At 37.4% G+C, this 23,764-nt stretch overlaps 1 protein-coding gene across 1 annotated transcript; it reads left to right on the plus strand.

Annotated features, from left to right (window-relative positions):
- The first annotated feature begins 5,001 nt into the window (after positions 1-5,001).
- Positions 5,002-5,601, plus strand: LOC125824262 (uncharacterized). Its single transcript, XM_049503616.1, has 2 exons — positions 5,002-5,253; positions 5,308-5,601. The coding sequence occupies exons 1-2, from the start codon at positions 5,002-5,004 to the stop codon at positions 5,599-5,601; spliced, it is 546 nt and encodes a 181-aa protein (XP_049359573.1).
- The last annotated feature ends 18,163 nt before the right edge of the window (positions 5,602-23,764 follow it).

Below are 23,764 nucleotides of genomic sequence, written 5' to 3' on the forward strand. Positions count from 1 at the left end.
TGGACAGATATATCCCCCATGGGTCCCAGACTGAGAAACAGCGGGTGTGTGTCATTAGGTGAGACATGCATCACTATAATTGACATTGCATTTCATTGCATTGCACATCGTTATCATTGATGAACTTGATCTTGTGTGTTACCGATCATGTAAGTGTCTTTTTGTGAAAATTATGATTGATGAATATTGAACTTGTTGTTGAGGATATGTAATTGCTAGAGTGTTATTGTTGAGTTGTGTGCTATGTAATTGTGAACTTTTAGGTTGGGCTGGTTTTAAGAAGGTTGTAGTTGTGGAGGTTCGGTTGGGGTGTAAGGAGTACTGGTATTCTATTCCATTAGCTTGTGTTTAGAATTTTACTTGATAAGTACCGTGTGGTTTAGTACTCACCCTTTGCTACTGCATTTTTGTAGGTTAATAACCCGGATCTTTGGGATACTCTTTATTCTCTCCTTATACGAAGCTTCCTGTGGAGATTTGTGAGGTAGTTGTTTATCATCTCAGCAGACCTTCTTAGTCCTATTTATGATTTTGTTCTATTCTAGAAACAATGTCATTTTAGAGATGTATCTTTCTTTCGATTCAATTTTATTACTTTAGAGGCGTATACACGTCACAACCAGGTTTGGGGGTGTTATTAAGTTGACTTAGTTATCTGTACTTATGATATTTTTAGATTTCATTTCCTCTTACTTTCGTAGAGTTTGTGATATTTGGGTTTTAGGCTAACTTGTCTTGGTGGGATAAAACGAGTGTCGTCATGTCCATTTTTTGGTCGTGACATAACTCCTCATGTAATGAAAGTTATGGTCATTTGAAGTTGACCCAAAATTCATACTTAGGAAAACTTGCAAACTTTTAGATTTTCAATCTTTCAAAAATTAATTCTTTAAAATTATAGTTATTTCTCAGGTGGGATGCTACAATATCTCCCCTTGAGATTATTCGTCGTCGAATGAGATTACTCTAAGTGGCTAAGGGTGTAACATCTAACATCCAACTCAAACACCCAACAATCAATATATAACACAATATGCCAACTTAAAATAAATGCCAAGAAAGGATTAGTACCTTAATTTTGATTTTCTCCGGACTCAAAGAGATGTGGGTATCTCTTCCTCATGTCCTCCTCAACTTCCTAAGTAGCTTTCTCAACAAATTGATTTCTTCACAGAACCTTGGCTGATGCTACTTCCTTGCTTCTCAACTTGCGAACCCGATGATACGCTCAAATTACACCTCCCTAAAGAAGCATAAGCGATCGTTATCATGTAAAGAACCCAACTTGTAGGTTGGGGTCGATCCCAAGAGGAATGTAGTTTAGACTTAACTTCAACCAATTATTATATTCATTTGGTCAATATATTTCCAAAAAAAACTAATTAAAGGGAGGGATTTGTGAAACAAATTCAGGAAATTATTTAACTAATCAATGAGCAAGATTCAAACTTTAGTTGTTATCAAAAGGGGAAAGTAACTAGGGTGTACGTGTTCCCCATAAGTTCATAATGTATGAATCCTAGTAATAACAATCCTTTCCTAGTGTATTACATGCAAAGTTATAAGTTAGGTGTCTCTAAATCCTTGGCCCGACATCTAGAGAATTTCACCCCGCTCCTTGGTCCGGCTACGTGTGTATAATTTACTTAACCCTTACCTTTACCTCATATTAGACATCACATCGATGTATGACTTAGTTTTCACCCTCACACCAATCAACATTAGACTATTAGATAGTATCACACTAAATATATGTTCATAATTCTTTTCTCGTTAATTACCTCCTTGGTTCGGCAAGTAGTAACGAGACAAATTCTAACGTTGGCCACCGTTAAAAAGATTTCTAAGCAAAAGAATTATCAATGCATGCAATAACACTATTGAAGAATTACTTAGTTACTATTCATACGTTGTTAATCGCTCATGGTACTCACAACCCTAGTTGTAGATTTTGTTACCCATAATATCAAGAACACTATTCATATGTTGTGATGAAGAAATCATGAACTTATGTAATAAGTAGAAGAAATCCAGAATCTCAACTTGAATTGCAAAGTCAAAATCTTCAAAACGATTTTAGGAAATGAAGAATTGCTAAAGTTGCAAGTTAATCTCCAAAGTCAAGAACTAGAATAAAAGTAATAAAGTCTAACTCCCAAAAACAAGGTTTACATGCCCTATAAATAGAAAAATAAGTCCTAACCAAAAAGGAAACGAAATAAGGAAATAATGTTTCAGGACGCGGTTTTGGTCGACGCTACTGACCTACGGACCGTAGGTCCGTTCCGTGACTCAGGACTTAGGCAAATTTTCTTCAACACCCCAAGAATGCTAACAAGAGTCACATGTCAATAAACCACTGGTTAATTATTATAATATGTTTAATTCTCATTTTGTGAACTTGAAATAATGTTATATTTGCAACCTTGCTTAAAATAATTATCATCGTAAATTAATGTATTGTATGCGGGAATTTGTGTAATGTTTTAATTGGGAATACATATAGCTTTAAAAGGAGGTGAAGGATATATATATAGGTTTGTATGTATTCATTTGGGCAGCACACGAGTATTTGGGTAGCCAATTTTTATGGACAGCTGTGTATATGATAAGCACCTCTTGTGTTACTATAATTTGACACCTCCTCTTAGGAAATTTGTCTCACCTGAAGTATAAGTCCCTTAGAACATTATCTAACCTGTTATTCTTCAAGATCACAAGAGAAAATCTTGGTCCTTTTGGCTGGAAATCGAGTTACACTCTTCTCTTTGGTAAGTGGTAAAACCTGTTTTTGAGCTGGGTAGTGTTTAGTAGATTAACCATATCTCGTTCTATAGAACTTTGTTTACTGTGAATAAATATTATTTGGAAAGATAATTCGTATATGTACAACTCTTATGTTTACGTTAAACTCTAATTTCGTTGTTATGGATTGGAAATATGGGACGCATCATAGGACAAGTTCTGTCCAGATTCTGAAGTTTGAAATCCTATATGGACAACTGTTAGTGTTTTGAATATATCTTTTTATCCAAAATACATTTTACGGTGATTCTTGGTTGTTTGCAACCTTAAGAGAGGTACCTACAACTTTTATGCAGAGTATACAGTCCATTTTTGATGTTTGCCATTTCAAATATTCGTTGCGACATGATGAACTAAGATGACTAGAATTTACTGTTTGGAAGCATAGTCGTATTTGTACAGGCAAGGCTTACCTGTGATGATAACCCTATATTACGTCATCATTATTGAGTTGCTAGAAAGTAAATAAGTTATTGAATTCATTTTTTTAATGTTGTATATCCTCGTGTACAAGTTGAAGACTTTGATACGCTGCTAGGTCTACGGGTTGACTCGTGCAGTTTTGTTGGACTGTTTTTGTGGTAAAGAACTGAGGTTTGTGTATAAACTTATACTTGTACTCTTTTTACTTGCTAGTATATCTGAAAGTTATCTTGGTACCTTGGTTACCTCTTGTCACTTTGCATTGTCGTATTGGTATTATTTAATGCATTAAAGACGCTTATATAACTCGCCCACTTGTATGGATTGTTTGATCACTTAGCACTCTTGTTGGGACCTTGTCCTTCTTGTGGCTATGACTTTGTCACTCTTGGCATGCCTCTTGGTTCTGTTCATTTGTCATCTTGATTCTGGATTTTTAGTTCGTCTTAAGAATGGAAGTTGTCCATTTTAAGTACGAACTAGGAAGCCATTTTTTTAATATGGTTCTTGGTTCTCTTGATTATTGGGTTTTGACCCTTCTTGATACCTGCTCGTGCTTGGTGTGACGAAATGATGTATTTATTAGCTGAGCCTTGTTATTGAATCTCTTGAAAAGTTGTGCTATGAGCATTCTTGACATTTAGACCTTTATACATTGAACTTGATACTCCTTGTATATTGTTTACTTGATTTATTGATTTTGTTTCGATCGTGCTGCCCTTGACTTGAGAATGATAACTTGGTGAATTTAAGGTCTCCAAACCTATAGTTTGTACACCACTAAGCTATATGCTTAGCGATAGTTGTTTCTATCTTAGGGGATGTTCACGATCATGCTTGAAGCTGGCCATTGATGATGGAAATTTTGAAAGCCTTAAGGAAGATCACATTTGCATATAGGAATATATATTTTGTATAACCTTGGGACTTGTACATGATCTTTGTGCTGTATATTGACAGGATATTTTGAGGGGTGATTTGGTCAGGTCACCATGGGTTGTAGTATAAGTATGGTTATATGTTTTTATCTTTTTGGGGTGTGTAAACCCAAGTCTTGTAATATACTAATTTACTATATGTCTTGAAAGTTCGGTGAAGCATGAGCCGGCTGATTTCGGTACTCAGAAGTTTTAAATATTCTGGTTATTTCACCCTAGAGTGTGAGGTTAACATATGCATGAAGATCTGGTCAGTTAATTGCTTAGATGTTATATTTTTTGGAGTTTGTTATGAATCTATTCCCTCTACTAAATTAAAATCAGTATGCCCTCATTAAATGGTTTTAAATTTCGCAAGTATTTAATTAAATTTCTTGTTTAAGTAGTGGTATTGTTTTGAAAGGATCGCTACAAGTGTTGGTATCAGAGCCTAGGTATGTGGTTCTAGGACTTTTGTTGTGCATTACTAATGTAGTTGTTTGCTTTCAGAAAAAGTTTTATTTAGATTATTTGTTCTCTAATATGGTTTATGATAATTGCATCGCATGTACAGTGCATATGCATCTAGTACGTATCCCTAATGGAATGTGATATTCCCTTTTGAAGGAATTAAGTTATGGCCACTTCTTCTGACCGACCTATGGAAGCTGCTCGTGAAGGTTCAGGTGCCTCTGTTTCCCAACCTCATGCACTGGAAGGGGTTGGAGAACATATCTCGAATTAGTATGTTCCCCACACTAGTTGTTCTGAAGTGGGAAACCATCAAGGTGTAAGAGTTGGTCCACATCCTCACATGAGTAAAGATACTCAAACCATGAATCATCATTTTCAACAAATGGTTGGATTATTCTACCATATGACTGAATCGATGCATGATCCTTATAGGATTAACTTTGAGAAAATGAGGAAAATGGGTGGAGTGGAGTTTGAAGGCACTGTTGATCCCACAGATGTTGAACAATGGCTTGATCGCATGGAGAGGGTATTTGAGCAGTTGGAGTGTTCAGATGTTGCCAAATTTAAGTATGTTATTTCACTATTACAAAAGGATGCTTATGATTGGTGGGTAAGTGTTTCGAATGCCAAGGTAAAACCTTCTGTTCTTACTTAAGATGATTTTCTTAAGGAATTTTGTATGAAGTATGTCCCACCTGCTTATTGTGATGCAAAGAAAAATGAGTTTTTGAATCTAAGGCAACGAGGCATGTCTATTGCTGAATACGAACAGAAGTTTCTAAGGCTCTCTCGCTATGCTGGTGGTATTATTAAAGAGGAAAAAGACAAGTGCAGGAAATTTGAAGACGGTTCAAATGATTCCATACGGAAGAATGTGGCGATCCTGCAACATGAGAAATTTTGTAAGTTAGTGTCTGCTGCTTTTACTTGGGAACGACTTGATAAAGAAGAAACTAGTAGAAATGAAAACAGATTCTGAAAGCCTAGACCAGATTTTTGGGGTCCATCCAAAAGTGGAAGGTTTGATAATTCTAAAGTTGGTAGTGATAACAGGCCACCTCAACAAAGGCAAAACAAATCACAAGTTTCTACAGCTAGCATTCCAAATTATGGCCAAGGCAAGCCTCGCGTTCCTACTTGTCCACAATGTGGAAAGAATTAGTATGGCACTTGCAGGAGAGCTTCTGATGCATGTTTCAATTGTGGGAGCTTTTGATCATAAAGTGAAAGATTGTCCTAATCCTAGTAATGCTCCTTCCTTTAAAACTGAAGGCTCAGTTCATAACCCGTCTGTTAATCCTCCTCAAACTAATAGAGGTGCAAGACCTAAAAACACCCAGGCAACAGGTACCAGTGGAGTTAATCAAATTAGTAGGCAAAAGGCTACTGCACACACTTATGCGATGTGGCAGAAGGATGATCATGATTGTCGGTAAATTTCTCTTATTTAGCTTATGTGTATTTACATTGTTTGATTTTGGATCTACACATTCCTATATTTGTTCATCACTTGTTCTTCCCGAAAATGTGAAATCTGTGAGACTTGTTTATAATGTGATAGTTGAAAGTCCTTTGGGTTATCAGGTTGTGTGTAATCGAGTTTACCAAGATTGCCCCTTTGTGATTCAACACCTAGTCTTTCCTACTGATTTGATTGAAATGCCCTTCAAGGATTTTGATGTTATTATCGGGATGAATTGGATTTATAAATATCATGCGGTGGTAGATTGTAGGTTTAAGCATGTGACTTTTAAAGATCCTACATTTTCACACATCATTGTACAAGGTGAAAGATCAGTGACATCTAGTATTATTTCTGCGGCCTTGGCATGAAAGTTGATGCATGAAGGTTGTGGGGCATACCTTGCTCACAAAGTTGATATACAATTGAAGAGTCCTTGTATCAAAGACATACCTACTGTACGTGATTATCCAGAAGTATTTCCAGAAAACCTTCCGGGATTGCCCCCGGAAAGAGAGGTTGAATTTCCAATCGAGCTTATCCCTGGATCTACCCCTATTTCTATCACTCCTTATAGAATGGCTCCGGCAGAATTAAGATAATTGAAATCTCAAATGCAAGAACTTCTTGAGAAAGGTTTAATTCAATCTAGTGTTTCTCCTTGGGGAGCCCCTGTTTATTCGTAAAGAAGAAAGATGGTACTCTTAGGCTTTGTATTGACTATAGACAATTGAACATAATAATGGTGTTAATTTGAAGTGGGTCTGATTTGCTGCTGCATTTTGAGGTCATCTTGCATGATTACTGTCACTAGTCATTGTTTTGTGCTTGCTCGAGAGAGAAGTGCAAAGCCAAAGTAGCAAGTTTAGCATCCTTAGTAGTGGGTCTCTATGATTTCATCTTGAGAAAGTGAAACATGGAATCTATCATTTGTATCTAGCTTGAGATAGTGGATTTGATGAGGACAAGAGATGGGCATCTTCCATCTAGTGTTGAAGTTTGAGAGAATTCAACAAAGATAAGGTAATTGTTCGAGAAAAAATTGCTTTACATATAGTCCTACCTACCCACGACATGTTATCCCATTGTGAGCATCAATGTTCATAAACTAAATTGAATTCAATAATTGGGTTGTCAATTCCCCAAGTGTTACCTCATTATTTGATAATTTCGTGTCAAGTGTTGAATTAGATTGATAATTATAACCTGAAATTCGAAGCATAAACCAAAAAGGTGCAGTAAGTATTCAGTTGAAGAGATTGTTGTCATACTTCTATAATTGAATTCGAAGGAAAAGTTACTCTCTGTGGGATCTACCCCAACTCATTTTGTTGGGATATATACTAACTCGCCATCGTTCACGCTTAGAAATGGATGAAGTGTCTTTGAAAAGTTAATCAGTAGTGCATTGAGTATGAGTTGCCTATTTGACTTCATGAGATGAATATATGAGCATGCCTTAGTTTGGAGTTGAAAGATTTTTTCCTTGAATAAATGCTTTTTGAGAGTAAATTACATTTAGACTCCATGAGTGTATGTTGAGCATGTTTTAGTTATGATATGATAGTTCCTCCTTGATAATGAGTAAATATAGAATTTCATGCATTTTGGGATGTTAGATGTAGTTCCTACTCCTTTGTGTTGCATTGAATATGTTTAGATTGGAACTGAAGTTTTCCTCCTTGTTTATGTGTACATTAAAATGTGTTGTTTGCATGATGGGCAGCTGGTTTAAGTCTTTTCCTTTAAAAAGTATTTAGAATCGTCAATCGAGGACGAATGGTCCCAAGGGGGAGATATTGTAATACCTTGGAAAATAGTAGGTGAAACTAGAGCCTAACGTAAGAGTTCTAGGGCATTACGTGAGAGTTTTAGAGTTTGATGTGTGGTTTAGAATTGTAAAATGGCTTACGGAACATAGAATGAGGGGTATAGGGATTAAACATCAAGGTACGACTCCCTAAAGACCAACCAAAGGGGTCCTTGAGGAGGATACCAAAACAGTCCCTAAAACTGCCCAAAGAGGGCTGCCTATGGTTAGGACTAACGACCCATAGGTGGACCCACGCCCCGTGGGAAGGGGTCCTAGGTCAAGTCCCCATTAGAGTAGCTGCATACCAGCACCTATGAGTGTGCAGCACACCCAGTTTACCCACCCACGGTCACTGGGTCATGGGCTTGGGTCATGTCTGCAACACTGTCCAAGGTCGGCCAAGGTAAGGGACTTTAGGTATATTCCTATTTTAGTTGGTTTTAAGTGGGGGTCGTTTTATATGGACTTTATACATATATATAAGCTATTTTAAGTCGATAACCACCCTAACTAAGTCATTAATTCCAAAACCCCAAAAGATCCCAAAGTTCTTCATCTCAAAAATCCTCTCTGTAGAAACCCCAAGAGTTGAAGAAGAGGATAGAGCTTGAAGATTTGTTCAAGAAAAAGTCTCCATTGTTAAAAGCTTTTGTGAATTCTTTGAATCAATGTATGTTAGCTTATTCATATATGGATTCTTCCATCCATAGACCCCCCTAGATTTCCCCCAGTTGTGAAGACAAAATCCAATTCTAGCTAGGGTTTTTTCTAAATTGTGGGTTGTGGTGAAGTATGATTCCAATTGAGTGGATAGTACCTGTTTATGATTGTTTTTAATATTTAAATATGATATTATGATGAATTAATGTGATTTCCATGGTTAACCTTAGTCTAATTGATGAAATTGAATTATGTGGGTTTATGCCATGAAAGGTGAAATTGAGGATTCATAGGTGATCTTCTAGAATTGATGTTATGAGTAGTAATTGTTCAAGAATAGAAACATATAGATGAATTGTTTTAAAATAATGTTAATAAGATGGATCTTGACTAGTAAATATTGAATTTGAACCTTTATGATGAATTATTACTAGAATCACCTACTAATGAAGAATGTGATTAGAATTCCTTGAAATCTAGGTATGAACGATGATTGTAAGAAGTAATACTTTGAGTGTAAGGCTTGTAGTCATGAATGTTGATCACTAGTGTTTGGAGAGTAAAACCAATATGATGAACTATGTATGTTAAGGCTTAGAGAGTAAAGTCTATATGAGAATAGAAGCTTAATGGATAAAATTATGGTGGAAGACTTTACCAACCTAATCTACCTCATGAATGCTTGAATGTATGAAGTGATAGAATCACTTGAGTTATGATGATATCTATGTCTAATGTAGAATTCTAGATATGGTATTATGCATGAATATGATATGACATGAAAGGTGCTCTCACATAGAATGATTCAAGGTTGAAAGTCTATTCGCACCTAAAATGAATCTAACTGCTAGGACTATAAAATGTCATCAGGCTTGTAGTAATTTCCTTAAAAGACCTTTACATGATAGGAATGTGAGGTGAGGTCCCTTTCTCCTAATTAGTAAAAAAATGAGGTGATTACCTATGTCATGATATGGGGAGTGTGAGGTGATTACCCTTTATTTATGTATGACTCCCAAGGCAAGCGGTAATTACCCATTAGCCTTTATGTTGATCATGGAGGCGATAACCTATGATCCTTATGTGATGATGTGGAGGCGAATACCTATATTACACATTAAAATGGATTGGAGGCGAATACCTATATCATATTAAAATGAACATGGAGGCGAATACCAATGATTTATTAGTAAGTATGACTAAATGTGATTACCCTTGTCTTTATGATTCCATGATCTGTGTGGCTTGAGGTGAGTACCCTTGTCCTTCTTGCCTTGAGGTAATTCCCCCTTGCATTTATGAACATGAGGTTGACTAGTTTGGATTGTAGCTTGGTAGGCCCCTCCAACATATGCATGACTAAAGGTGATTCCCCTTGTCTTTATTATGTTAAGAGACGATAAACATTAATGCTGAACCTAAAGTGTCTAGCTTAGCATGGGTAGGATTATGGGGTCTTGTTCATGCATGGCACAAACTTGACTTGAGGTTACTCATGAAGTGTTTCTCTTATGTGATGTATGGTTAGATAGGATTGTGCTATAATTGTCTTCCTTGTTATGTTATGATTGACTAAAGTTGAGATATTCCATTGGTTATGAAGTAAGCTAAGAATGAGACCAAATGAATGGAAGTATGAATATAGTGACTTCATGTTATGCTTAGTGTTAATGGTATTATGGGATGTCATTCATCCATTGCACAATTATGCTTTGAGGTTACTTGAGAAGTAGTTCTCTAATGATATCGGTAACTAAGGAGGGAATAATGCTTATACGATGCTTATGTTTGAGACTTTGCTTATGATTATGATATTCTCTCTTATGCTTATTGTTTAGGTTTAATGAAGTATTTCATAGGATTATGGATTATGTCTTATATTGACTAACCCCTATATTGTACTCTTATGGTATTATGCTTGCTAACATATTTTGTACTAACGCATACTTTGTCTACATTCTAATCAAATGTAGGGTTCAGAGATTGAGTTCCATTCTTGAGGATAGGTTTCTACGGACCAAGGAGTTGAAGATTTGGTGAGTCCCATAGCTTCAAGGATAAAACACACTATTTCCTTTATGTCTTTTATTTTCATGTTTTGAGACTATTGTATGGGCTATGTCCCAAGGGTTTTATTCAAAAGTTTTATTAGATGATTTGTAGTAAGACTTCCGCTTGCTTTTATGAAAGTCTTCGATGGTATGGATATATTTTTTAAAATATCCATTCTTTTCTATTATCCTATGTTATGATATGTTAAGGACTTGTATGAGACACCTTCGGGGTCAATTACGCTGTGTTACTTCTAGGGTGTACCCCTGGATCGTGACCAACTTGGTATCAGAGCACAAGGTTTAGAATGGTTCTAGGATTGTCTCAAACCATGTCTAGTAGAGCTTGCTCATCAATGTGAAGAGCGCCAAATTTATGAATAGAAGGTTATTGGATGTTTAGGAAACTTCACTTATTTGTTCTCTAAGTCATGCCATAGAGTTTGGCTCTAGTAGGTCCTTTTACTAATCAGTGCACTATGGTTTTTCAGGGTATGGCTAATACAATGGATAATGCTAGGAGAAACGAGGAAGAAAATGTGGATCAAAAGGTTCCACTCCAAGATCCTTCTCAAGCGCCAATTGAACCATATATGGAAGAATATGACTTATGCGGATTTAAGGTCCACTATGTAATTGTTGGCTAAAGCCGTGATGGCCAAGTCAATAGAGAGATAGTAGCTCCGGTGAACCATAATGTGAATTCCGCGGCCGTAAGAGTAAGGGACTTTATTAAGATGAAACCTCTAGACTTGCATGGCTCCAAAGTGTAGGAAGATCCTTAGGAGTTTATAGATGAGGTTTATAAGATTCTTAATATTATGGGGGTGATTATGGTACAAAAAGCGGAGTTAGCCGCTAACCAATTGAAAGGGGTAGCTCAAATATGGTATGGTCAATGGAAGGAGACTAGACCGGTAGAAGAGGGTCCCATAGAGTGGGAGGTTTTTGAGAAAGGCATTCCTTGACAGGTTCTTCCTCCTAGAGTTGAGGGAGGCTAAGATGCAAGAGTTTATTAACCTTAAGCAAGCTAGTATGAGTGTTCAAGAGTACTCTCTAAAGTCTACTCAACTCTCCAAGTATGCTTCAACTTTAGTGGAGGATTCAAGGGCTAGGATGAATCATTTCATTATGGGAGTGTCCAACTTAGTACAAAAAGAATGTCGTATGGCAATTCTTATTAATGATATGGATATCTCTCGTCTTATGGTTTTTGTCCAATGAATTGAGGAGTTCAAACTCGAGGAAAAATCTAGGGAGAAAAAGAGGTCTAGATTGGATGATGATGAGTCCAATGGACATGGTCGCCCTAGGTTTACAAAAGTTCCCTAGGCAAAGTCCCTTAATTACTCCTAACTTCAACCAAAATAGGGTGTCTAACCCTAAGGCTCAAGAAGATGATATTGAGATTCTATTGTCGTGGTGTAGTAAATGTGATAGAAGGCATGAGGGTGAATGCTTAGCGGGTTCTAATGTTTGTTTTGGTTGTTGTGATTTGGGCCACAAGATAAGGCATTGCCCTACGGTTGCTAGAATTGAAGAGGATAGTCGTCGTACGTCCCAACCCTACCCTTCCTCCGGTCCAATTGGTTTGTGTGGGAAGTCTTCAAGGAAGAATATGCTTTATGCTCTCCAATCTAGAGGTTAACAAGAGTGATCTCCTTATGTTGCTACCGATATGTATTTTATGCTTTTATGACTTAACAAATTTGACATGATAGACTTTTAGGTTGTCTTTAGTATGAATGAGCTTCATTGTTGCTTTCATGTGATAGATGATGTTTACAAGAGTTTGTATAGGCTTACTCCCAAGGGGGATATAGTGTGGCCATGATTTCCTTATATGATGTATGTTCATGAAAGCTTGTGATTTAAAAGAAAATGAGTTTAAATGACTTACTTCCTCTTGTTGTAGTGCATTGAGTATGAGTTGCCTATTTGTCTTCATGAAATGAATTTATGAGCAAAGCCTTAGTTTGGAGTTGAAAGATTCATCCTTGAATAAATGTTTTTTGAGAGTAAATTGCATTTAGGCTCTATGAGTATATGTTAAGCATGTATTAGTTAGGATATGGTAGTTCCTCCTTGAAAATGAGTAAATATAAAATTTCATGCATTTTGGGTTGTTAGATGTATTTCCCACTCCCTTGTGTTGCACTGAATATGTTTAGTTTGGAATTGAACTTTTCCTCCTTGTTTATGTGTGCATTTAAATGTGTTGCATGCAAGATGAGCTGCTAGTTTAGAGTCGTTTCCTTTAAGAAGTATTTAGAATCTTCATTCGAGGATGAATGTTCCCAAGAGGGAGATATTGTAACACCCCATAAAATAGTAGGTGAAACTCGAGCCTAACATAAGAATTCAAGGGCTTTACGGGAGAGTTGTATAGTTTGATGTGTAGTTTAGAATTGTAAAATGCCTTACCAAACATAGAATTAGGGGTTAAACGTCTAGGTATGACTCCCCAAAGACCAACCAAAGGGGTCCTTGAGGAGGACCCCAAAACAGTTCCTAAAACTGCCCAAAAAGGGCCACCTACGATTGGGAGTCACACCCCGTAGGTGGACCCACGCCCAGTGGGAAGGGGTCGTGGGCCGAGGCCTTATTTGATGAGCTGCAGACCAGCATCTACGAGTGTGCAGCACACCCCGTAGACCCACCCACGGTCCATGGGTAATGGGCGTGGGTCGTGCCTACAACACTGTTCAAGGTCGACCAAGGTAAGGGTCTTTAGGTAAATTCCTATTTTAGTTGGTTTTAAGTTGGGGTCGTTTTATATGGACTTTATACACCTATATAAACTATTTTAAGTCATTAACCACCCAAACTAAGTCATTAATTCCAAAACCCCAAAATATCCCAAAGTTCTTCATCTCAAAAATATTCTCTCTAGAAAACCCAAAACTTGAAGAAGAATATTGAGCTGGAAGCTTAGGTCAAGAACAAGACTCCATTGTCGCAAGATTTTGTCAGGGCGTTGAATCAAGGTATGTTAGATTATTCATCCATGGATTCTCCCATCCATAGAGCCCCCTAGATTTCCCCCAATTGTGTCGACAAAGCCCAATTCGAGCTAGGGTTTCTTCCTACATTGTGGGTAGTGCAAAGTATGATTCCAATTGAGTGGATAATACTACTTTATGAATATTTTTAGCATTGAATTATGATATTATTATGAATTATTATGTGATTTCTGGTTAATCCTAGTCTAATTGATGAAATTGAATTATGTAAATTTATGCCATGAAAGGTGAAATTGAGGATTCATAGGTGATCTTCTAGAATTGATGTTATGAGCAGTAATTGTTCAAGAATAGAAACATATAGACATGAATTGTATTAGAATAATGTGAATATGAAGGATTTTGACTAGTAAAGCTTGAAGTTGAACCTTTATGATGAATTATGTATAGAATCACCTACCAATGAAGAAAGTGATTAGAATGCCTTGAAATTTTGGTATGAATGATGATTGTAAGAAGTAAATCTTTGTGTGTAAGGCTTGTAGTCATGAATGTTGATCACTAGGGTTTTGAGAATAAAACTATTATGATGAACTAGGTGGAAGATCATTACCTACCTAATCTACCTCATGAATGCTTGAATCTATGAAGTTATAGAATCACTTGAGTTATGATGATATCCATGTCTAAAGTACAATTCTAGACACGATATTATGCATGAATATGATATGACATGAAATGTTCTCTCACATAGAATGATTCTAGGTTGAAAGTCTATTCTCACCTAAAATGAATCTATGTTCGGAATATGAAATGTGATTAGGCTTGTGGTGATTCCCCTAAAAGTCCTTTACATGATAGGAATATGAGGTGAGTTCCCTTACTCCTAATTATTTAAACATGAGGTGATTACCTATTTCATGATATGGGGACTGTGAGGTGATTACCCTTTATGCATGTATGACTCCCAAGGCAAGCTGTGATTACCCATTAGCCTTTATGTTAATCATGGAGGCGATTACCTATGATCCTTATGTGATGATGTGGAGGCGAATACCTATATTACACATTAAAATTGATATGGAGGCGAATAACTATATCACATTAAATTGAACATGGAGGGGAATACTTATGATTTATTAGTATGTATTACTAGATGTGATTACCCTTATCTTTATGATTCCATGATATTTGTGGCTTAAGGTGAGTGCCCTTGTCCTTCATGATGAACTAAATATGTATGTCTTGAGGTGATTCCCTGTTGCATTTATGAACATGATCATGACTAGTTTGGATTGTATCTTGGTAGGCCCCTCCAATACATTCATGACTAGTGGTGATTCTACTTGTCTCTATGATCTTAAGATATGATAAACATGAATGATGAACTTAAAGTGTCTAGCGTAGCATGGGTAGGATTATGGGGTCTTTTTCATGCATGACACTAGGTTTCCTTTAGGTGACTCATGAAGTGTTTCTTTTATGTGATGTATGGTTAGATAGGATTGTGCTATAATTGCCTTCCTTTTTATGTTATGATTTACTAAAGGTGAGAGATTTCCTTGCTTATGAAGTAAGCTAGGAATGAGACCAAATGAAATGGATGTTTGAATATGGTGACTTCAAGGTTATGTTTACTGTGAATGGTATTATGGGATGTCATTCATGCATTGCACAAGTTTACTTTGAGGATACTTAAGAAGAAGTTCTCTTATGAGATGGGTGACTAAGGAGGGAATAATGCTTATACAATGCTTATTTTGGAGACTTTGCTTATGATTATGATATTCTCTCTTATACTTATCGTTTATGTTTAGTGAAGTATTTCATACGATTATGGATTATGTCTTATATTGACTAACCCCCATATTGTACTCTTATGGTATTATGCTTGGTAACATATTTTGTACATTTTGTACTAACGCATACTTTGTCTACATTCTAATCAAATGTAGGTTCGGAGATTGAGTTCCATTCTTGAGGATAGGTTTCTAAGGACCAATGAGTTGAAGATTTGGTGAGTCCCATAGCTTCGAGGACAAAACACACTATTTCCTCTATGTCTTTTATTTTCATGTTTTGAGACTATTGTATGCGCTATGTCCCAAAGGTTTTATTCAAAAGTTGTATTAGATGGTTTGAGACGATGTGTAGTAACAAATCCGCTTGCTTTTATGTAAGACTTTGAATGTATGGATAAAGTTTTAAAATTTCCGTACAATTCTAATATATTATGTTATGATATGCTAAGGGTTTGTATGAGACCCTTTCGGGGTCAAGTATGTTGTGTTACTTGTAAGGTATACCCTGGGTCGTGACACATCCTTATCGCATGGCTCCGACAGAATTGCGAGAGCTGAAAGCTCAAATCTGGAAACTTTTTGATAGATGTTTCATCCATCCAAGTGCTTCACCGTGGGGTGCTCCTATGTTGTTTGTTATGAAGAAGGATGGTAGTATGCGTATGAATATAAACTATCGACAGTTCAGTAGGGCCAACATTCTAATTAAGTATCCATTGTCATGGATAGATAATATCTTTGACCAGTTGCAGGGTGCATCCATTTTCTATAAACTTGACCTAAGGTGACATTATCATTAGTTAAAGATTAGGCCTAAGGATGTACCAAAAACGGCATTCAGGACCCGCTATGGGAAATATGAGTTCTTAGTGATGTCGTATGGGTTGACCAATGCGCATGTACCTTTCATGAGTTTGATGAATGGCGTGTTCAAATAATTTCTGGATTCTTTTGTTATCATATTTATTTATGACATTTTGGTTTATTCGAAGAGTTAGAAAGAGCATGTTGACCATCTTCGTATTGTTTTAGGTATCCTTGGAAAATAGAAGTTTTGTGCAAAATTTTCCAAGTGTGAGTTCTAGTTGACTTCAATAGCCTTTTTGGGGCATGTGGTTTCAAAGGAAGAGGTAATGGTAGATCCACAAAACATTGAAGTAGTCAAGAACTAGATCCAACCTAGCTTTGTGACTGAAGTTAGGATTTTTGTGGGGCTCGCTAGATCCGATCGATGGTTTGTGGAAAAAAATGCTTTTATAGCCACACATTTGAAAAGGCTTACTCAAAATGAAGTGTCTTTCGAGTGGACTAATAAAAGTGAAAAGAGCTTCAAAAAGCTTAAGACTCTTTTGACCACATCACCTATTCTGACACTATCGGTGGAAGGTAAATATTTCACTTTTTTCTGTGATGATTCACATTCTGGCCTGAGTTCTGTGTTGATACAAGATTAGAATTTCATAGCTTATGCATCACGGTAGCTGAAGGTGCATGAGAGAAACTATCCAACGCATGACTTGGAGTTGGCAGTAGTAGTGTTTGCCCTCAAGATCTGGCGGCACTACCTTTATGGAGTCAAGTGTGAGGTGTGTAAGGATCATCGTAGTTTACAACATGTATTCACTTAGAAGGACCTAAACTTGATATAGCTAAGGTGGATGGAGTTATGGAAGGATTATGTTGTTACCATCCAATATCATCTGGGTAAGGCTAATATGGTGGTAGACACATTAAGCCGGGGAATGGTGAGTATGGGTAGTCTAGCTTGCTTGAGTGTGTCAGAGAAACCTTTGGCCAAGGAGATTCAAACCTTGGAGTCTAAGTTCATGCAGTTGGGCATCTCAGAGAAAGGTGGGGTGCTAGATAACATTGAGGTTTGGCCCACATTTATTGATGAGATCAAGGCCAAGGAGTTTGAGGATGAGAGTTTGAATGAGCTCATAAATAAGACATTGTATCGCAAGGAACAAAATGTAGCTTTGAATGCGGGTAGCATTCTCAGTTTTAAGTGAAGAATTTATGTTACTCGAGTGGATGGTTCGTGGTATTCCATTCATCCGGGTGTGACAAGGATATACCGAGATTTGAAAGGACTTTATTGGTGGCCTAGATAAAGAAAGACATAGCTGAGTTTGTGGCTAAGTGACAAAACTGTCAGCAGGTAAAGTATGAGCACCAAAGTGCTACAGGTATGCTTCAGCGAATGCCAATTCCTAAATGGAAGTGGCAAAGGATCGCTATGGATTTCATCATTGGTCTTCCCAAGACCTTGGGGAAGTTGACTCCATTTGGTAGTGGTTGACAGACTGACTAAGTCAGCCTACTTCTTTCCAGTTAGAGTAGACTATAATGCTCAGCAGTTAACTAAAGTTTATGTAAAAGAGATAGTGAGGCTACATGGGGTGACCCTTTCCATCATCTCAAACCATGGTAAGCAGTTCACATCAAGTTTTGGGGAAAATTGCATGAGGAGTTGAGCACTCAACTCACTTTTAGCACAACTTTTCATCCACAGACGGGCGGGAAGTCAAAGATAACTATTCAAGTGTTAGAGGACATGTTAAGGGCTTGTGTGATTGACTTTGGAGGACATTGGGATAAGTTCCTACCTTTGTGTGAGTTCTCCTATACTAATAGTTACCACTCTAGCATTGCCATGGCACTATTCGAGGCACTTTATGGGATGGGATATAGATCACCCCTATGGTTGTTTGAGGCTGGAGATGTGAAACCTTTAGGGCTTCATTTGGTGCAAGATGATCAAGATAAGGTGAGAAGCATCCAAGAGAAGCTTCTAGCAGTCCAAAGTCAACATAAAAAATATGCAAACTGCAAGGTAAGAGACACAACATATCAGGCTGGTGAGAAAATTATTCTTAATGTATCACCCATAAAGGGGGTGACGAGATTCGAAAAGAAGGGCAAGACTAGTCCTCGACACATCTGACCATTTGAGATTCTTGACTATGTAGGGCTAGTGGCTTATAGGTTGGCTTTACCGCCTAGCCTATCTAGAGTCCATCTAGTATTTCATGTGTCCATGTTGAAGAAGTATCATAGGGATGGAGATTACATCATAAAATGGGACTCAGTTATGTTAGATAATAACCTTCAGTATGAGAGAGAACCGGTTGCAATTCTTGATCTCGATGTCTAAAAGCTGAGGACTAAGGAGATAAAGTCTGAATGTTCAACGGAAGCATTGTCCGGTTGAGGAAACTACTAGGGAAACTGAGAAGGACGTGTGAGACAAGTATCCCAGTTATTCGACGATTATGATTCTACTCTACTGTTGCCATAGCCAGTTCTCCTAGTTTATTACCTGGGTATGACTGATGGGTAAATTAGTATGAATTGTAACGTCCTATTCCCATTGTTATGGAAAATCCAATGGGGAAGTATTTGGGCCAGAAAACTTCTGAGTAGTAACTTGGAAATTTCTAACCTAAGCAAGACTTGGATGAAATCTGAGTCAGGTGAGGTCTATGGTAATCCAATAATGGATTGATGATTTAATTATATATTTGATCATGTAAGTGGATAGCCAAGACGTTATGGAGCCTTTACGGCTTTACGGAATCGAAATCAGGCGAGTAAAACTCCCGAAACTGATCTTTGCGTGAAGGGGTAGTTTTAGAACGTCGAGGTTTGAAGGTGTTTTGAAATGGGAGCTTAGAACTCAAATTATAAGTATCAGTCTCGATGCAAGCCACCGGGGTAAGGTTAATTCAGCTAGGGAGGGGCCACTGTTGTGGGATAGGGCCCGCTGTGGCTGGCAAGTCTCGACCTGAACCTGGGGAAACCCAAACGTTATTTTATGTAAAACCTCAATCTTAAGAACTAAGGGACGACCTAGCGCCGTTTCTCATCAAATTTCCAAGAATTCTCGCGCCAAAGGTAAGATAATTACTCCCCTAATCTATATTTCAATTATTGGAACTTAGAATTCTTATTAATTATCGTTGAGGGAGGGTTTTGGCCATAAGTTGATTGTGGGAAAAGCCCTAGATGAGCATTAGGATCATGGGTCTGGCCTTGGGTTGATATTTTGATATAATCCGGGTAAATTAGGCCTTGTTTACTGATCCTTGCATTAATTAATTGCCAAAAATAAGATGCAAAACTCTAGAAAGGGAAGACTCAAGTGTCTTAGGAGTATTGAGGCTTGGTTTCTATAACATCCCGCCTTGGAAAGAACTAGAATTTTAAAGAATTAATTTTGGAAAGAATGAAAATCTGAAAGTTGGAAAGCTTTGCTAAGTATGTGTTTTGGGTCTACTTCAAATTACCACAACTTTCAGTATAAGATGTGTTCGGTGTGGCATAATATGGCAAATGAAAGGGCTTGGAATCCTTTTTCCAACACCACCAAGTTTGTTAATTTTCAAGCTCGTATGAGGGAGATATGCCCGTTTGAAGTTGGGCTATCAAGTTAAGGAAAGTCACCCGGATTTAAGATGGGTATTTTGGTCTTTTCCTTAACCTATCAGATTTAATTCGTTTTTAGCAATTAATTAGGGGTCTAAGCTGATTTGGTTCAGTTTACACATTTACAATTTACCCTAGGACTTTGAGATAAAAGAAAATAGGAGAAAACCCAAGGTTTCGTTACGTTCTTGATATTTCCATTGCGGATTTCGCCATGGGTTCATTCCTAAGAGCTATGTTAGTTCACATACTGTTGAGTTCGTTCACCCACGCGCCAATCATGATTTAATTCAGTTAAATTACGTTATTGAAAGTAAAGGACTTGAGTTCTTGATGAGTCTTGTTGATGTTTCCTTCATTATCTTGATTGTTGAAATTTTGATGTGTTCTTGAGATAATCGTATGAGTTTTAAGGTGGTTTTTTAGTAGATTCTTGTACACTAATGTTGGCTAATGGAATCAAAGTGATTGGGGAAGAAACAATTCGATTCTATGTGAATTGGGCTTAAAAAATTAGTAAGAAAATTGATCAAGTTTTCTTGGGAAAAGGGTGGGACACCGCGCCACTCAGTACGCCATGACTTTCCTTCTGTAGTTTTGGCTCTCAGGTGTCGTGCCACTCAGTACACCACAACTTTACTTCTGTAGTTCAGGTTCTGGTGCCCTACGCAACTCAGTATGCCAGGGTCACCAGGTCTTCTACCCTTTCACACTTCTTTCTGTTTGAGTTCCCACGAATCGTACCTATGTTTTCAAGTTGATTTCTACACTTTAAGGTACATCTAAACATCATGAGATCATCCATAACATGAGATGATAACCCTTGAATCCATAATTCAAATTTAAGATAGAGTTAAGAGTCAAGTCTAGAGATTTTCTTGGAGCCTTTTCAAAAGTCTTTTACAATCCTTTAAACTTGTTTTACAAACTTAAACATTGAGTTTGAGAAAGTTAGAGCCAAGTTCATTTCTTTAAAATGATATGTGGGAACTAAGTATTGTGAAAGAGTAAATGTTTTCACACTTAAGATAAGAGGAAACACCGATTTCCAAAAGAGTTTTCATGAGCAGTTTATGTACCATCTCATTTGAGAGAATGATCTTTTGAGTAATAATCTCAAACCAAACAAAAAATTATGTTTTTAAACATATGAGCTAGTTACATTTTGGGAGTACTATTGAGCACCAATATAGGGACGGATTCTGGGTAGAAATGGTCATACTTTTTGGATAATTCCTTAATGCTATTTAGCATAGACTAGTGGTTCCACTTAGTAGTAGGTTCTATACCTTGGAAAAGTATAAGACAGTCTGGCAGCGTGGGTTAGACTGTATATCATCACATAGCTCATTGTGATAGTTGTCAGTTCAGGAATCTCCCATAGAGTTACTTGTATTTTCATATACAAAACTAAATTATTGTTATGTCTTTTTATACGCTGAGTTGTTATCAACATGCTTTAAAGTTTTTCTTTATATTACACCTTTATTACTGCATTATTTTGAAAATGACTTGAGTTGAAAAGAGGTAAGTGTTTCTTTCACATTCTTGTTCAAGCTTATGTCTTATTTAGATTCCCCCTCACATGCTCTCACATTCAATATACTGATGCCATTTGACCTGTATCTTTTTATGATACAGATACATGTAACGAGGATCAGCATCCAGCGCTTTGTTGATCTAGTTGAGCATTTCGGAGTAGTTTGGTGAGTCTCATTACTTTCCGTAGGATCCCTTTTATATTGCTTTATCATTTCAGTTGTTGGGATGATTGGGGGTCTTGTCTTGACATCCCTCATAGTATTAGAGGCTTCATAGATGGATAGTTATAGTTCATTAGTCTTTCCATTTTCAGTTGTTTATGTTAAGATTTGAGTTACCACTTTGTCTAGTTGAATGTATATTTCTTAAACATTATAATTATCTATTAAGACAGTTTAGTTATGATTGTTTTCAATACATTTAATTGTTGTCTAAGTCTTTCGCTGAGAGTTAAGCAAGGCGAAGGGTTCACTTGGCGCTAGAAAAAGTTGTCGAGTGCCAGTCCCACCTAGGGTGTATGCCCGGGGAGTGAAAAACTTTGTATCAGAGTTCAAGAGTACTAGGGTGTCTATGAAGTCATTTCTATAGAGTCCTAATTATCAATGTGAAATGCACCTCATATATATAATTAGAAGGCTGCAATATTTAGGAACTATTTCACTTATTTCATACTCATTTCATGCGAAAGAGTTCGTCTCTATAAAGTTTATTTCTAACTAGTGCTTGCGCGTATGTTTCAGATCACGCCTCCACAAAGAGTTGACTGAGGTCGTCCTGCTAGAAGGAATGTTGTGGATCAAGGTGATCCAAATGCACTAGAAGTGCCACCCCAAGAAGAGGTCACTAATGCTGAGTTTCGTGAAGCTATTCGGATGTTAAGTCAGGTCGTGAAAAACCAAGCTGGACAACAAAGAGAGAATCGATAGAAAATGTCTGATACTTCTAGGATCTGTGAGTTCTTAAAGATGAATCCTCTAAGCTTCACTGGTTCAAGCATCACTAAGGATCTAGAAAACTTTGTAGAGGAATTGCAGAAAATGTTTGAGGTTATACATGTCGCTGATGTTGAGGGAGTGGAACTTGATGCATACCAACTGAAGGGTGTTGCTAGAATCTGGTTTGACCAATGAAAGAAGGGTAGAGCCAAGGGTGCACCGATTGTGACATGGGTTGTGTTCTAGAGTGCTTTCATGGGTCATTTCTCTCCCTGTGAGTTGAGAGAGGCAAAGGTAAAAGAATTCCTCACACTTAAGAAGGAATCTATGAGTGTGCAGGAGTATAGCCTTAAGTTCACCCAACTTTCCCGTTATGCCCCGAATATGGTTTGTGACATGAAGAGCAAGATGAGACTTTTTGTTATTGGGTTGCCTCGTCTGTCAAGTAAGGAGGGAAAGACAACTTTCCTAATAAGGGACATGGATATAGTAAGGCGGATGATCCACGTGCAACAGGTTGAGCAAGATAAGCTAAGAGATAAAGAAGAGTTTCAAAAAAAGAAGGCTAAGACAGGGAATGAGTCCAGACAGCAGAAGAGTAATGCCAACCGGTCATCTTTCCAACATAAGCAAAAGGACATGCTACATCATCTTCTATTGTACCTGCACCAAGGAACTGAGGTGAGTTCAATAATCAGAATTCACATAATTTTAGAGTTAGATCTGTACAGGGTAGTGTGGCACAATAAGGTAATGGGACTTCTGCATGTGTTAGGTGTGGTAGGACCCACTCAGGGGTATGTCATGATGCCTCCAATGGTTACTTCAAGTGTTGCCAAGAGGGTCACTTAATGAAAGAGTGCCCTAAGAATAGACAAGACGGTGGAAATAGGGGCAATAGAGCCCAATCTTCTTCAGTTGCTCCACCAGACAAGTCTTCACCTAGAGGGGCTATATCAGGGATCAGCATAGGGGAAAATAGTCTATATGCTATCACCAATCGCCAAGAGCAAGAGAATTCTCCAGATGTTGTCACGGAATGATCAAAGTCCTTAATATTGATTTTTATTCTTTGCTAGATCCAAGAGCGACTCTATCTTTTGTGTTTGCTAATATTGTTTTGAATTTTGATATTGTTCTTGAACAACTTCTTGAGCCCTTCAGTGTTTCTACATCTTGTTGTGAGTCTATTCTAGCTGAGAGAGCCTATCGTGATTATGTCATTTTCGTCAATCACAAGGGCACCATGGCTGACTTGGTCGAGTTAGACATGGTAGATTTTGATGTTAATCTAGGTATGGACTGGTTTTATGCTTGTTATGCCTCAGTTAGTGAGTTTCCAGAAGGCTTTGTAGATGATCTTCCCAGAGTCCCTTCTAAGAGAGAAATAGACTTCGATATAAATATTCTTCCCCATACTCATCCAATCAATATTCCATCATATATAATGGCTCCAACAGAGTTAGAATAAAAGTTGAAAGATCTC

Source organism: Solanum verrucosum, unplaced genomic scaffold, assembly GCF_900185275.1.
Source record: "Solanum verrucosum unplaced genomic scaffold, falcon-dt-bn FXZP01000087.1, whole genome shotgun sequence".
Classification (NCBI taxonomy): Eukaryota; Viridiplantae; Streptophyta; class Magnoliopsida; order Solanales; family Solanaceae; genus Solanum; species Solanum verrucosum.

Excerpts from the sequence above, each read along its gene's own strand:
- LOC125824262 (XM_049503616.1), top strand. The coding sequence starts at position 5,002 with ATGGTTGGATTATTCTACCATATGACTGAATCGATGCATGATCCTTAT. Across the intron at positions 5,254-5,307 it reads TAAGTGTTTCGAATGCCAAG|TATGTCCCACCTGCTTATTG; the intron begins GTAAAACCTTCT and ends TTTTGTATGAAG.